The sequence below is a fragment of the Liolophura sinensis genome, chromosome 7, assembly GCF_032854445.1.
Source record: "Liolophura sinensis isolate JHLJ2023 chromosome 7, CUHK_Ljap_v2, whole genome shotgun sequence".
NCBI lineage: Eukaryota > Metazoa > Mollusca > Polyplacophora > Chitonida > Chitonidae > Liolophura > Liolophura sinensis.
Window position 1 is genome coordinate 32,197,850 of NC_088301.1, and position 17,641 is coordinate 32,215,490.

General features: G+C 38.2%; 1 protein-coding gene across 1 annotated transcript in view; it reads right to left on the reverse strand.

The window, feature by feature from the left end:
• Positions 1-10,314: 10,314 nt before the first annotated feature.
• LOC135470250 (jouberin-like) overlaps positions 10,315-17,641 on the reverse strand; it is a 33,960-nt gene continuing 26,633 nt past the window's right edge. The window contains exons 32-34 of the mRNA XM_064749070.1: positions 15,551-15,627; positions 11,928-12,016; positions 10,315-10,439 (exon numbers count right to left, since the gene is read on the reverse strand). Of these exons, the coding sequence (XP_064605140.1) occupies positions 10,322-10,439; positions 11,928-12,016; positions 15,551-15,627 (284 nt within the window). The 3' untranslated portion in view covers positions 10,315-10,321. The remainder of the gene's footprint in view (positions 10,440-11,927; positions 12,017-15,550; positions 15,628-17,641) is intronic.

Genomic DNA, 17,641 nt, shown 5'->3' on the forward strand with positions numbered 1-17,641 from the left:
AGTGGTGAGGCAAGCCCACGTGCGTCGTACGGGTTCCAAAGGTTCTAGTGGTGGCAGTGATGTGAGGCGAGCATAGGTTCTTGAAATCAGATTCTTGAAAGCAAGAATCAGTAACAAATATTACCTGTATATTGTAAAATTTATTCAGCAGCTAATTTAAACAGCTTCTAACAGGTGGTCATTTCCCGTTACTCTAGACATTTTTGTGATTTGTGCTGGAAGTACATGTGTAGTATATGATACAAGCCTTTATATTGGTTCCGAGGAACAGGTAGCACTTGAAAAAGTAGTTTCAGTTGGGAGCAAATAAAAACCGGGCGATGCCCGCGATACGATCACGTGGGTGATGTTACAGCTGATGAGCGTTGTTGTCCAGATTATAATCCAGCACTGTCCTTGGCCATAAAACATATACATGCGCCATAAAACATACAAATGCGACGAGTTCATTGATTGGTGGCCCCATGAGTCGCCTCAATTTTCTAAAAACGACAGCATTATGGACTCGGTCTATCCATGCACGCAAATTAAACTACGTACAGGACGAGATGTAGACTAAAATTAAAGCAAATATCTGGTAGCATATGTATACGTAGCTATATAAACGATGGCTTCTATGGCCGTAAATCTGTACATAATAACGATGAACTTTTGCAAAATTGTTCGTGAATTTCGTGAAGAAAATAAAATTAGTACATGCGTATTTATACACCTTAATTATTTACAGTCTTGTCGAAGATGTTGATAATGCGAAAACATGCAAATACGATATCCTCCAACTCGCCACGTGGGCTTACCTGGAAAACTACTGGTGTATAAGGTCGCTCGCTAAGCGGCGGGAACTGGATTCGAACTTGAGATCTCACTGGTCAAAGATTTATGGTCAGAACTGAGACAGTTTAAACTACTCCGTTAAAATGCTTTCACAGGAAGTTCATTTGATAGGAAATCCACAGATCCTATTAAGATAGGGGATAAATAACGCAATTATATTCATTATAAATGATCGATGCAACATTTTAGTTATACGCGAGTTCATCTTTCATTTCTTCTGGAAATATTGGTGTTTTGTGTACGTCAACATGATCACATAAACGTTATATTTACTCTACAATAACTTTTTGCAATAAAAGGTCTTCGATGAGAAAGCCGTGCATATTTTTATGTAGCGTACAAATGCCGTGATATATACAATGGGTGTACTATCCACGCATATTTAGACTCGCTGACGTTGCGTGTGATGACAGGGACTGGAGTACAGCCATATGCACGCCACATCAGGCCTATACCCCCGGGCCTCAGGTCGCTTCCCAGTAATGACCCAAGGGGTGCAGGGAAATCTGCCGCTCGGAACGGGCAGGTCAGTAGTGTATCAATACAACACAAATCATACAAATGGAATTGTATCTCTATAACTCAGTCATACTGATGTACGCACGGGATGTGGCGGACTTTGGGCTATGTATATACACTGTTCTTTGTATGGACAGTATCCATCCCATTGTTGCCCCTGCGTCGCGTTTCCCGTCATTCTCTCGGCGAACATTATCACACATGCGCCAGCCATGTACAAGCATATATGCACGGGGTAGTTATCTTGCATCAAAATCTTTTCAAAGGGAGTTAACTGATGATATTAAGTACATTTTCCATAAAATTTCGCTTCCGTTTAAAATAAATAAATCTGCAAGACTAACCAAGCTGGCGAAATATATACTTAACAACCTTTTACCGAAATGGTGGATTTATTGGAATAAACTTGCATCGTATCGTATTACGCCACTGCACAATGCCTTTTTCTTGCGGACGACTTTCACATATCTGACGAGGAGAAAATAGTTATATGCTGCACGGAAGTTTATACGGGTATGCTATTTGATATCTGCCCCGATATATATTATAACCTATATGTGCTGTTTTATGTTTACAGAATAGTCTAACCTATCCTGTTTTACATTTATGCGATATTAGGCCCATAACCTGTAATGAGTGTTGTATAACAATACGATTTTGGACACTATAGGCTGTTTTATATCTGCGCAATATGATAGCCTTTGTTATTTTTAAGCGATATTATAAACTTATTTTATTTACATTTATACATATATAACATATGCTGTTTTATATTTGCGCGGGATTATAACCTTTGCTGTTCTATATTTACGCGATATTATAACCTTTATTGTTCTATATTTACGTGATATTATAATCTATATGCTGTTCTATGTTTTGGGGCGATATTATAACGTCTGCTGTTTTATATTTATACCATGGTGTAACATATTGTACATTTCCTACAAAAATACCACACAACAAAGGCGTATGGTACAGTCACTACCCAAGAGCAGCAATGCCATGCAGGTATTATTGTTGCTTTTAGATCTCAACAGCACAGAAAACCCGACGGCAAACTGATTAAATTGCTTTCGATTGCAGTGTACATAAAACACAGGATGCTGGGATCATTTTGTTACGGCCGGTTAGGCAAATCGACGTGTGCTCTATAAATGACAGCGCGTTCATAACGGGACTAGAATTGATGGATGGCTACGAACACAGACGCAGTCAATATAGACAGCCGCATCTACGCAGAAACCAACAACACTAAACCAAATAAACTTGCCGTAATTGGAATTAAAAGCCAACTTACATCTCTTTACATGTTAGGCCCAGAAATGGGAAAGTTTGACAACACCAAAAGTCTACTGTGCCACCGATGCTCAGTGCGGATTTTGATACAGGTAAAGAAGTGACTATGCCATGTCTTGAGTTTCCGGTAGATTCATCGCTGAACAATTACTGCTAACGACTCACCTGTGTAACGTAGATAGCCCCGTGGTGAAAACTACATCGGCGAGCTTGACTCGTCTGTTGAAATGTCACTCAGGTCGGGTCTGTTGCCATCACTCACTCACACGTGGTCACTGCAGACTCCTTGCATGCATCACATGGTCATATGGCTGGTACCAAGAGAGCCAGCTAGCCAGGCTGTATAGCCACTCACCTTTACGCAGCGCCAGTGCGTTGCTGTGACTGTACGGGGGACATCGCAGAGGACCAAACCTCACTGAACTTGCTTCAGGGTCTAATGGCGAAGCTTCTCTGCTTTATTGAATGAGGCGTGTCAAATATTTATGAACCGTTTCTAACAGTAGTTCACACTGTTTCATAAATAATAAAAATATATGAAATGCTTCTCTGCATATAGTTGGGTGGGTGGTGTGGAGCGACGGGATCAGACCTGTTCCACTGGCCTTCTAATCAATAGGCATACTCGGGGCAGAATAACTGTTAGTGTTACGTTAGCTTATGGCTCGGTTTTATCAGCTATCCTGGGATAAACGAACACCACCCTTGCCTCTACACATCATATATGAGGTGATAATCGACGAACCACAAACACTATTTCACAATCGAGTAATCAACAATGTTTGGCATATACACGTATAGGGCGTATGGAGGGACCGCATGTATACTATAATAGGCCCATGTATAACACTATAGTTATGAGTGCTTGGGGTTTAACGTCGTATTCAACAATTTTTCAGTCATATGACGACGATTATAGTTATGAATTACGTCAGAATTTCTATCAGCTGAGATAAAAGACTAAATGCTAATGAATTTTGTGCACGTAGACATTTTCTTACATGTCTTCGTGGGAAATACTGGTGGGCGTAGAACTGACATTAAAGAGAAAAGTAGGCATAGTATACGAGAGTATAGAGGGCCCCCGTTGCCGAGGGGATTACCACGCCAGCACGGTGCAATAACCCAGGAGCCTCTCACCGTTTCCTCCAACCATAATGCTGGCCGCCGTCGTATATGTGAAATATTCTTGAGTACGGCGTAAAACACCAATCAAATAATTAAATAAATATATATATATATATATATATATATATATATATATATATATATATATATATATATATATGGGTGTATATATCAGGTTAGAGACCGTTATCGAGATGTCGAGATGTAGTAGTTTCGATTGTGAAATTATCATATTATTTATTTATTTGATCGGAAACAGCCACATGAGCATTGTCGACCACTTGTTATATAGCCACGTATCCAGTGGGTGAGGGGGAATCTACAAAATCCTTGTCCAGGATTGGTTTTGAACCTGCACCTACAGGGAAGTGTATATGCATTATAGTGTTGGATCCGCATTAACCGCTTCGTTAGCTGTATGCTCATTGTTACGTCTTCCAGAGCATTATTTACACACTGGTTGAACGAACGCTATTTGAATCCTATAAAACTGTTGCACATTCTAAAATGTACACTAGTAAGTGACAAATCCTTAGGCGTAAAAAACAAAACCACATCGGCGAGGGCTGGATTAGAACATGCGACCTCATTGGTTAAAAACTAGAATGTAGACTGGCATATGTGCAAGACGTTTGACCAGCTGACCAAGCAGTGCCCATCGAACCATGCATGGTAATGACAGTTAGCTGAAATATGCTGCATGCCTAAACGTTATCTGCGACAAACCACCATTGTTTTGATCACTTTTTACACGCGTTTACACACAGAGATAAACATCAGAATAGTTAAGGGCATGTCGATCTGTTTGAGGCTGGGGGATTTGTGGGAGGGGAATGTGTGTTAGTTATTGACATTTCTACATACACATACCAGAATCTTGAACGCTGTGACTTGCATATATCGAACAACCCGTACCCTTCATTGATTTAATATCTTTCTGGCAAACAGCACATCAGGTAAAATTAATAAAATTTATCGGCCCACGAAGCCTAGAAACTTTTTAGTCAGTTTATGTGTGTCTGTATTTGTCTCAACACGAAAGCGCCAAGATTAATGAGGTATATGCCCTTTTTTGTTCATTCGCTTTGTGTTCATGTTGATATTATGGTGGCTGATAGCATCCATTTTTGACTGAGTCTTTTTCTTAAAACCGCGCTTTCCGCGGGGGCAAGGAAGGCGCGGTAAAAATGGCCGCTATCGGCCACCGTACGACATAGGCATACTTAAAATCATGTTGACAGCACTATTTTTTACTGTTCTTCTTGTCCTATGCCGCACCTCAGCCGTTCAGTAACGTCCTGTAACCTCACGGTACATCAGACAAGTGCTCGGCAATAATTACTGGGGAATTTCGTTTGACACGCACAGTGTACCGTGTTATTATCCAGGCAGTTAGGGTCTGTACGTATCCACAAGCTGTAATTGGGAAAACTGTGCGATATTGTGTTGGAACTACAATGTCTTAAAGCTGAAATGTTTCATGCAGCTTACATGTATATTTAGAGACTGCATGTACAGTGCTAGGTGTCAATACTTTTATTAAGTTTTATAAATTTAATACTTTACAACACGGTTAGAACATGTTGTAATATAACACGAACTCAGGTCAAATCAACACTTTTAGGTGTTACGGTTGTTTTCGCGGCGAACCTATGGCTGATACGCCCGATTTAACGCCATAGTCAAGAATTCTTCACTTATACTATAACAGTCATTTGTAGGAGTGGATGAAACCAGATTGTTCGGGTAAACCACCGACTTTTGAAAGGTCACTGACGAAATCTCCCTCGTGCGAGGTACAATGCTGACTTGTATGTATGCCATATTGGTTACGCAAACCGCTGTTCGAGCGCCAGTTCAATTGCTTTAATATTGTCATCAAGATGTCCACCATCAGTGAGAGTTGGGGAGTCAACAGATTCCCTGTTTAAGGTCTGGTATGTACCCACAGCTTGCCGACCTTGTAGTTAAGAGTTACATACCTTAGTCCTTGGGTTACATTCCGTTATCAGCGCCCCGCCCGCCCGCCCGGCTACAACCAGGCTACACGAAAAGGTAGAATAAAACTAAGAGTGTGATTTAAAAAAAGAAGATATACCTTCGAAAAAAATATGATTTTTTTTTTTTTTCACTTTCGAGGCATATACAATATAACCCCTCTATTTTAAACATATTTTCCATCAAAGTCGGAAACATTCGGAAATGATGACACCGTCATACTGGGAACGCGGGAAGAGCTTAGCGGGCTCTCTCCCCAACTTTGTTTTGACAGCTATCACCGTCATATACTCCACATTAAGAAATAAAAGTGTTTCAAATACGATTAAAACCTGCTAGAGCTGAATTCTAACCCGTGACCACACTGTCCAGTGGTATATCCGTCGCGGATATAATGAGCCAATGGCTTTCATGTGAGCTTACCAAATTATTTAGATTCACATCACCGTAAGAATATGAGATGACATTCATGTTTGGAAAAAAAATAGCCCCAATAATGAACCAGAACATGTTTGATATTCTAAAGAAGAACTTTTATTTCCTTATGTCACTAACAGTGTACCGTTCACGTCATTAAAATACAAACTAAACATTCGCTTCGTATGCATATACGTATAGGGACGGCTTCTTCAAATGAAGAGAGTATATCATCATGTACATAAACTGCAGAGAAACATTTTAAACTGTTAAAAGAGCTGTAAACTGTAACAGATCATCCAACAATTATACACTCACCTCATACAATATTTCGCCAAAAATTACCTTCTTTAACAGGTCTTTAAATCTTGATCAGCGGACCAAATTTTAAGACACTATATGGTACAATAAATATTACTGAAAAAATATCATGTAGTTTATTAATAGGGGTTATATTTTGTACTTACCGAGAATATTTGGAACAAATCTATGGCCTCTGACAAACAAGTGTATGCGTGGATATTGTTTATGAGCGATTTTACCTGTTTATTAGATATGGGAAAAATGAGTTTCAGACTAAGACCATACAAAAGTTCTGTCCTGTGACACATGATATACGTATGCCCCCCTACCTCACCATGTCCTGAGAAAAATAACAAAGAAAACGGTACGTATGAAAAACTATTAGACGGGAAAGAACACGAATTGCTCCATTTAAAAACAGTCCTTGTCAACCCTAACAATGTGTTTCACAAAGTTTTGCACATGAACCAAAGCGACAGTATATTGTCCACTGTGCGTAAACTGTGGTTAAGTCGGAGACTGTCGTTACATTTTCATAAGTAAAAGCCGATATCAAAATACTGATCTGTGACTGCTTTAAGACTTCCAGTTATACATTATCATATGATCTTAACTACAGAGAAAAACTCTACTATGCATGAAAGTTACGTCCGGATCTTACCATGTGGAAAAACAAACTACTGAGCTATAACCGTTGATGAAAACAATGTTTAGCAATGGATATGCCCATCATAACTGGAAAATCTTATGTGTGGAACAGTTACTTCTATGTAAGTCCATGCACGAAAACTAGAATGCTCACGGCTTCAAACTTCAGTTTGTATCACAGTTAAAACACAGCAACAAATTTTTGTCAAGAACGTTGACAATTACATCGTCATATTTCCAGGCATCAAGTTGTAACCAATAGTTACGTCTTCAAAATAATTATCACATTAATCATATGGTAATTTATGATTGAGGTGGATTATAGTTTCGTTATCACTGTCAAAAGCTTTTAAACAATATTTGGGACCATTACTACAAAACTTGGTAAATATTTTTTTTCACTCTACTTGGCACTCTAAACCCAAATAGCATCATTTAGGAAAAATGTTCTCAGAGCTTTGATTTACGAAGTCTTGTGGCTCCAAATCTATCCGTGGCCCTGAAGTTGTGGACAGACACAGTATATATCATACCGCTTTCCCGATGTGTCACCGCACCAAAATGTGACGCTTTGAGTGTGACACGGGAAACCTTGGACGGATGGCGATGATTTCAATTTCAAACACACTTACAAAAATTAATGCAAGTCTAAATAAATGGCACAAATTCATTGAAAGACCAAATGAAGATCAAACTTGACGTCTTAGAAGTGCTATTAAACAACTTTACAAAGTTACCTACAACACAAGATATGAAATGCCTCAAATCTATCTCTGCCCATGTAAATAACATCATCCAGTTCCGATGGACACTGCTGGATAAAAGAAAATTTATTTATTTGATTTAAGTTTTAGGGCGTGGTCAAGAATATTCACTTACAGTGACGGCGACCAGCACTGTGGTGGAAGAATAAATAATAAACACCTCTGCTTCATTTCTTTAACTTCAGGGTTTACAAAGTTTATCTGAAGGCACTTTACACCTCGCACAAAGTTCTTTCCTAGCACAAACTTCATTCCAGCATAAGAATCAGGTTTCTGACCAATTCATAACTGTAAACTTCACATATCCCCTTCCTGGACGAATAAGACATCAGAATATGCATGTATTAGGTAAACGATGACCAAAATCAAGAAAAGGACTTTGGAAAACAGTAAAACATTAATAAAATGCATGGCAGACATTTCTTCCCAAACCAAGTTAATACAACAGGCGATAACAACTTTCAAATATTGACTGCCTTCAGCTAAAACTTAATCAGAGTTACCTTAAAACACGCATTCAATTAACATATGCGTTACATAAATACATTATATTAAACATATAAGTTACATAAGTCAGAAACTATCAGGAGTTCTGCTATAAAATCCTATCTTAGCCATTGTGAGTGATAAAAGGCCTGTGGCATACGTCAAGTCCTTGAGGTAAAAATAAATACAACATATATCTTATACACGTGCACTCAGTTCTCATGGTGGTATTAAATTAACCTAAAGATACTAAGTACAACCCTTTGTTTACATTGTATGATTCAAAGCTGGTATAACACAAAGCCGTAAATCTCTCCCAACAAGCCCCAGGAAAGTATCATTTTACTGGAATTTTGTGATATGTCACATGTATATTTAGTAGCATTGGTAACACATGTGGCCACATGTGGCCAAGGCCGTGGGCTGGTGCAGCTGTTTCGGCCAGAACTAAGCCAAGGCCTCTTCTACAACCGACTGAAGATGAATCTAACCTGGTTTTCAATCTAGATCAGATACAATCTATTCACTCCACTTGATCCAATCTGTTTTTCATTGCTGTTTACTTTTGCCTGTGTCAATATAACCGTGGGACAAGACTTAAGCAATGTTAAAATAGATAAACAACAGAATTATAGATTTACTTAACAACCGTTTCCTTGCCTTGATCTGATCTGGTCCCAGAGAGTGTTTTGGATATATCTGAGGTACAAGCTATTTTATTATGACTGACTTCAAGACTAGATATGAGCACTGTTAAAACAGATGAACTTTAATTAACAATAGCATCTTGGATTTTAGTGACACATCTAGCTATAGGACCATTTGGCCAATTTTATACAGGAATTTTTGACAATGAGTAAAAATTCTAAAATTCAGTAATATGCTTAGTTTATGAAATACAGAATTCAAAACTGTGCAAAGATTTCTTCTTTAACTTAAAAATTAAGTATTTATACTATGCTTCAAATTTTGAATAAAAGTCACAAAGCAGTAACATAAAATAAAAGAAATAATAAAAGTTGGATAAAAATCTCAGGCTTTCCCACACACGAGTGTTTGAGGATGTGATCCTTTAACCAGTACAATAAAGAAACAAGCACTAAGAAAGACGTTTAAACTTTTTAAAGCTTAATAATGATTGTTAACATTCATTAAGATCCAAACCACAACTCTGTGACAATTCTGAACCACTGAAGATGTCCGAACTTTGTGTAAAATATAACAGTAGCAAAACATTGTAGCTCTACTGAGACAATACCTATCCAGGCTCAACTACTTTCAAGTTGACATAAAAACTTAATGTTCAGTGGAAGCCTTGTTGTAGATGAGAGTACAGAGGTGGCACCATATGCACAACAAGGTCCTGTGGACCAATAATCAATCAGTCCAGGTAATGTAAGCATAGGAAATACTCTCCTGCAAGTGAGCCCTTCTGTCCTTTGCTTCCACAGGGATTAAATTGTAAATGATCTTGTCCTTTATATTAACCAATCAGAATCAAGGTACTGAATGAATATTAATTCTCTTCCCGCAAGTGAACACTTGTGTCCTTTGCTCCTGCTGGATACAATGGCAAATGATTTGTACTTTACACTTAACTAACCAATCAAAGTCAAGGTAATAGATATACAGTCATCCTCTCCCTGGGAAATGAACTTTCATCTGTCCTGTCCTTTGCCACCATGGATTTGTATAAAGAGACCTTGTCCTTTACGCCATTAGCCAATCAGAGTAAGGTAACTGATGTATGGGAATCCTCTTCCTACATGTGAACCATGTACTCTTTGCCTCCACTGCATTACAATCATACACTCCTCTTTTCTAGAAATGAGCCTTTTCATATAACCTACTCCTATAAGGTTTCTCCTTGACACTGAGCTGACCTTGTCCTTTCCACCTTTTACCAATCAGGCCAAGGTCAGGGTCACCTAGGCGTACGACTCTTCCTCCTGAAAGTGTGCTCTCAGCTGTGTTTTGCTCCCACTCGACTTCTCCTTCATACTGATATCTGAGCCGGATTCACCAGCCTTCTTCTTCCTCCTTGTTCTGGTCAGACACATAATATAATTCCTCCATCAATTAACACAAAAACATCGGCATGTTTTATTAGGGAGGATTCTAATTACCAAGCATCTGATAGTGCTCTCAGATGCCAAGTCTCTTAAGATGGTATTCACACACTACAACATACGCTGCACACCAGTACATACTCTCCAATTCTCAAAGACAAATTCTTTGTAGACATTATCTCACATCCTAACAAATACTACAAAACTGATACATATTCTCTGAGACTGTACTCTCACAGTACAACATACACTGTCAACTGATACATACTTTCACACACAAATTGTCTGAATTAAGATTTGATTCTCACAATCCCACATTTAGTGTACACTGCAAACTGGTACATACTCTCAAAGACAAATTCTCTGAAGACTGTACTCTCACAGTACAACATAAACTGTCAACTGATACATACTTTCACACACAAATTGTCTGAATTAAGATTTGATTCTCACAATCCCACATTTAGTGTACACTGCAAACTGGTACATACTCTCAAAGACAAATTCTCTGAAGACTGTACTCTCACAGTACAACATACACTGTCAACTGATACATACTTTCACACACAAATTGTCTGAATTAAGATTTGATTCTCACAATCCCCACATTTAGTGTACACTGCAAACTGGTACATACTCTCAAAGACAAATTCTCTGAAGACTGTACTCTCACAGTACAACATACACTGTCAACTGATACATACTTTCACACACAAATTGTCTGAATTAAGATTTGATTCTCACAATCCCACATTTAGTGTACACTGCAAACTGGTACATACTCTCAAAGACAAATTCTCTGAAGACTGTACTCTCACAGTACAACATACACTGTCAACTGATACATACTTTCACACACAAATTGTCTGAATTAAGATTTGATTCTCACAATCCCACATTTAGTGTACACTGCAAACTGGTACATACTCTCAAGAAGATGGTATTCTTACAATACGACTTATAGTACAGACAGAAAAGCAGACAAGAAAGAGTTGGAATATTCTCTCTCCTCTTCCTTCCCACCCTTGTCGATAACCCTGAATTGCTAATGTGTTCTGTGTGACAGTTGACTTTGTAGTTAAATTATTTGACAGCATAACAGGCAAAAGTGCTGTTAAATATTTAAGATATATTTTCAAGATTATTGTAGGAATTACTGTAAGAATTAAATTTTCTGTGATTATTTTATTTCTTTATTTTACTTGGTTGAAATAGTGTTGGTTCAGTCTGATTTCTATGGATTGTGTCAAAAAACAACTGTTTCCTAGTTCTAACAACTTCTCAAAACAAACAAATGCTGCTCATGTGGTGAAAAACCCTGATGATTCGTTCAGAGAATTCCTGACCCTAGATAACCCAGTTACTGTGAGGTTAGGTTACCTGTGTATTCATATCCTGCCTTCAGAAGTGTTTGACCACTATTAGGGTACATGTATGTCAATGACCTCTGCCCAGGGCATCTTACCTTTTCTTTGGGGTCAGGTGATCATCTTCACTGTCCTCTGTAGCTGACATGAACTTGAGTTCCCCAGTCCTTGTCTTCACTGCTGTCACCTGGTTAAATCAGCAATTTAAACTTGTGTTTAATTTTGATCTAAGAATGTTTCACTCACATTGACGGCAGTCAAAGCCACAGCTACAACCGTGAGATCAGGGGATGATTGGCTCACACGCCAATGGTAATGTGCGTAAAGGTGCTGTTTATTATTTGCTTTCTTTGCATGTTTAATTAATTATTGATTTATACACAAAGAATATTTCAATTATTTTGGTGCTTTATTTTCTCATACCCATTTCAAGACTTTCTCAAGCCTTGAAATGCCACATCAATTTTCAACTATTCCAAGATTTTCCAGGCCTATAGCAATCACAGTCTTCAGTACTGTACCATGACAAATAGTCTGGGGTGGTTAGTCTGATTAGCATGGTGCATTGACCTAGGAGCTTCTCGCCAATGTGGTCGCTGTGAGCTCAAGTCCAGCTCAAGCTGGTTTTCTCTCTGGACATACGTCAGAACATCTGCCAGAAACCTGCGCATGCTTGAGGATTTCCCCTCTGGCTCAGCCCAGTTTTCCTCCCACAATAATGTTGGCATCCGCCATAAAAGTGAAATTTTCTTGGGTGTAAAACATCAAATAAATAAATAAATAAATAAATGACAAATAGTTTAGATCGATACATGGATTTTTGCAAACTGCTTGGCTTTGAACTGAAATTACTTTGGACTGAAATTGCACCAATATTCACATTCAGATCAACATTGTTTTAACACCTACTCCAACATAAGGAATGTAAAATATTACACTCAAAAAGCCTTAATTGCTTGACTTACACATTCAGTTTAACTTTTAAAACTGTACAACCTAATTCCTCAAGCTTTTTGCTTATAAAACAGTAACTTTAACTGAGTTTGGAGACAGAACTACATTGGTTGGGTTGGCCAATTTCAGAGCTTCAGAAAAAGTATAATTATATTAGTCTACATAGAATAATGCCTTCACAATATGCTTTAATAAACACCTGACAAACATGTGAAAAGGTTGAAGAATTACAGTAGGTTTAAGATTAACTCAATTTTTAACCACAAGTTACCAATGAACATGTACATGCATGTCAGTATTTTCCACAAAGCACATGTTAAACGGAAACAAAAACAATTTGCTCATATTAGTATCAAAGGTTTCATCTGTTAATGAAGTTTATGAGACAAAACCTTCATTTTATAATACATGTACCTTTTAGCATTTATGATCAATATTTCACAGGTCCCATTTTACCAGAGAGGTATTAATGTCACATGTTAGTTTTTGACGGGTGTTAAATTTCGGCTGATCCTGGAATGCAATATTTTTCTGCCAGAAGAATAATAGGTTGAGTTTAACAGTCATTAAGTATGCATTGCACTAGACAAGCGAACGTATGAATAAAATAGCAGGGTGTATTTGTTTTCTAGTTCAAGTGGCCACCATACAAACAAGGCACAAAGAAAGTATGGGATAAGCTTTCTTCACCTTCCCTCAAACACATTGTTTATTTAAGAAAAGAACTGTGGTTTACATGCCCATCTCTCCCCAAGAAGATCAGCAGATCATTTGTCAACTGAAGGCTTTGTTCAAGCTTAACTACATGCATATGTACATAAGGTTGCCTAATAAGTCTGGTTAACATTTTCATGTCATCACATGCATAGAAAACATGATGTTTCCAGAGTGTTCTACCTTTACAAAAACTATGTCTATAATTACCCTTCCCCTTTTCTATTTTATATTTGTGGAATTCTTTTTCGTTAATGAGTGCAGGACTAGTATAGTCACCACACTTGGGCTCCCTGCTTCACCCCCTGGTTGTTTTTAAAGGACAAGACAGCACCTAGCTAAAACATATTTCAATCAAAAACAGGATACTTCATTATTTGAATGCGATTTCACCCAATAACATGTACAACAAAATGACAATACCGCACGAATGACTGGTGTGAGTTGCGGCAGCCATCTTGAGAATTTTATCCAATCCAACACATTGCTATGAGATTGCGCAGCCTAAACTGTGACATAGCCTTTTACCCATTCATCCCATGAAGTGATATATGATAATACAACACTACTGCATACGATACCATCTTCAGATCGTTTACAGTTATGTTCAGTTATGTGGACCCGAAGGACCATTTCACAAAGTGTTATGGGGCCGGTCTGTATCATTTACAGACCACCACAGATGTAAAATCAGTTGATTTACAAGCCGTGTAATACTCAACAACTATATCACAAATGATATCAGACAGCAGTATACAGTCTTGCCCAAACCACATTCATCTACCAAAATACATTTTATATTGTTCATTTTAGTGTTTAGTCAACAGTTTCTTAATAACAAATATCAGTCATTTAAAAATTCCTAAGGGATGCCAATGGTTTGTGGGAATGAGAAGATGGCATCTCACTGGACAATTTTTAAATAATTAATCTAAATCTTATGATATAATGTTTTATTTTCTGTTTTCTTTTATGAAATACAGTAAAATTATTGACATGCTGTGTTCAAGCCAAGGTGCTTTCTCTGACATCCACGATAACTAGGTCAGCACTGCTCTCATCTTAGAAGCCACCGCTAGAAAACGGAAGCATAAAATCCAGCGACAGTCGAATGCCTAGGTCAGCCTCAGTGATGCTTAGATTTATTTGTATTTGTGTAAGAATTGAGAATGAATCTAGTTGTACAACAATCCTATTGTAATTTTGTAAACAGTTAATAGGGTCAAAATCACCAGCACTCCTTTGGGGGCTAGGAAGTGAACCTGAAATACTCCAGCTGTGCATCTGCAGGTAGCCCATTTAAACAGGGTCGCTGGGGCCATTTTTCACAATGATGTCGTCCTTGTACGATATCGCACATATAGGACAATGATTCGTTAACAGTGAAGTACAAAAATATCGTACGACAAATGTATGATAAATGAATGTCGTACGCCGCTTTGTGAAAGTAGCCCCTGGAGTTCCTTGTATATGGTATAGTAGACCTTTTATATCAACAGTTCAAGCAGTGGAAGAAAATATTGTTCCAGAATTGTCCAGTTTCTACGAGAAAACTATATTCACCACTTGAGCCTTCATCGCCAAAGTCCACAACTTTTATCTGCCATAGGCCAATGCTTAGACTACTATGCAGAAAAAACCTTTGACGTTAAAAAGCTAGAGTCGTGACATCACCTTGCTCTCAATAATGGAGATGTGCTGAAGCTGTGTCAAGATAAAGTTTCCCTAAACTTTAACTGGGTTGAAAAAAATCTAAAAAAAATATTAATGGTTTAAGATACTTTGAATGATAGTCATTCAGTGGACATAAACATTAGTCAGGTGTTACCTTTCACTTTAAAATCCTTGTCCTTTAATATGCAAGTCGCAGCGAGATCTAGTGAGGTTGTACATATCATATGAAATGAATAACAAGCCTGAACAACAACCCTGATCAATCATGAAATGGCAGAATAATGAAACTGGTATACTGAACTTGCAGGAATAGTTTGGACTGTGAAGAAAAATGTAAATGCCATATCCTCTTCTTGTTCTGAACACAGTCAAATCTCACCTTTTTCTTTTGCTTGTCCTCCTCACTCTGTTTTCCATCTTGAGAGACATCATCGGCCAAATCATCTGTAGTGACATCTGCGGATTAGAAAACATTGTCCATCTTCTAATTAACAAATCAAAACAGAATGAAAAATATAAGTATTACATAAGGCATCCAGGTATTGATTTATATCTTCTTTTTACAGATCTACCATGAATGTGCATGGGCGTATCATAATTTATTACTTATTTGTTTTCATGCTGCCTAATTATATATATAAGACATTTCCACTTATATCACCAGTTCCACTTTTATAATGTGTAGAGGAGGTTGTAATGACCAGAGGAAAAAAAAAGCCCTTGGCCAGGTCTAAAAAAACCACTGACAGATGGATACTAGCTCATTTTCCAGGTTGGGGGCCTCCGTGGCTCAGTCGGTAAGCGTGCTAGTGCAGCGTAATGACCCTGAGGCCCCTCACCAATGCGGTCGCTGTGACTTCAAGTCCAGCTCATGCTGGCTTCCTCTCCAGCCGTAAGTGGGAAGGTCTGACAGCAACCTGCAGATGGTCGTGGGTTTCCCCCGGGCTATGCCCGGTTTCCACCCACCATAATGCTGGTTTCCACTAAATCCTCTAAAAGACCTCTAAAATCCAAGTAGTCATCACCAAACAGACCATGTAAAACTATGCAGAAATATACTTTCATTTATTTATTTTTTTTAGATGTTTGTGAAGAGAGTTAAAAGCATTCAAACATTTGCATTCTAGGGTGGGTTGTATTGACCATACCATAAGAGTAGAGGAGCTCTCAGTTCACAGAAAGTTTTTCCAACTCTAATCACGACACTAAATGTTGGAATAACTCTTTTTACTCATGAGTGAAAGATGACTGATTAAGATTCCTAAAAATTCCTTCCTTCTGGTGAACATCAGGAAAAAAAAGTGATGTGACGTCAGATTTCCTAGATACCATCAGTATGGCTTATAAAGAATTCTCATATTTGAATGCCTTTCAACACTTAAAAAAATCTGGAAAAAATAAATGAAAGTATTTTTACTCATAGTTTTCAATTGTCTGTATGAAGAACCTTACTTCACAATTTAGCTTTCTTTTACTTTATATCTTCTTACATGCCAGATGTCTCCACAGCATGCAATTATTGTCATATTCCCACACTGGAAGTGTGAATGAAGAAGAAATTGAGAATGACTGTCCAGCTTCCCATCTCCCTGATCACCCCCTCTGCCCTCATCCCTCCACCCACCTGCATCAATGGAGACATTATGCCTTTTGGAAAGTGTACAATTTCTGCCAGTATGCAGTTCAAGTATCTACCTGCACTAGTAGAGAGCGCACAGCACCAAACTATCACCATGATCACTGTCTTTAGGAGAATTATCTCATGACATGCAGCCCAATGTAAAATGTAGTTTGTTGTTGACATAGTTACTTATTTGATGTTTTATGCTAACCATATTTCACTTTCATACACAACAGCAGCCAGTACTATGGTGGGAGGAAATTGGACAGTACAGGCACACTTCTCACGTACAAATGGAGAAGGAGGAAGACAGCACTAGCTGGACTTATTATGACCAGTGGAAGCATAAGTATGCTAACCACTTGGCCCAGGCTAGAGTTGTAATCACACTTGGCCCAGGCTAGAGTTGTAATCACACTTGGCCCAGGCTGGAGTTGTAATCACACTTGGCCCAGGCTAGAGTTGTAATCACACTTGGCCCAGGCTAGAGTTGTAATCACACTTGGCCCAGGGGGCCTCTATCACAGCAGAGATTACTGTACATGGTAATGAACTGTAAGAGTACAACATACATGCAGCACCATGCATATTTAAACCTTGCATTACTGAATACTGCACTGAAACTTCATAGTATTGTGCAGCCCTGTAAGTCAACAATGAACAGCAAGGTTCCATCCAGAACCACAGTATTCACAATGCAAAATATTGTACATGTATAACCACAAAATATGTAGCAAGTTTCTGAAACAATTAGCATTATTCAAAACCAATAATTTGTCTGCTGCTTGTCAAAAACAGGCTAATCATTCGAACCGTAAAAATACACCGATCATTTTTTGAAATAACAAT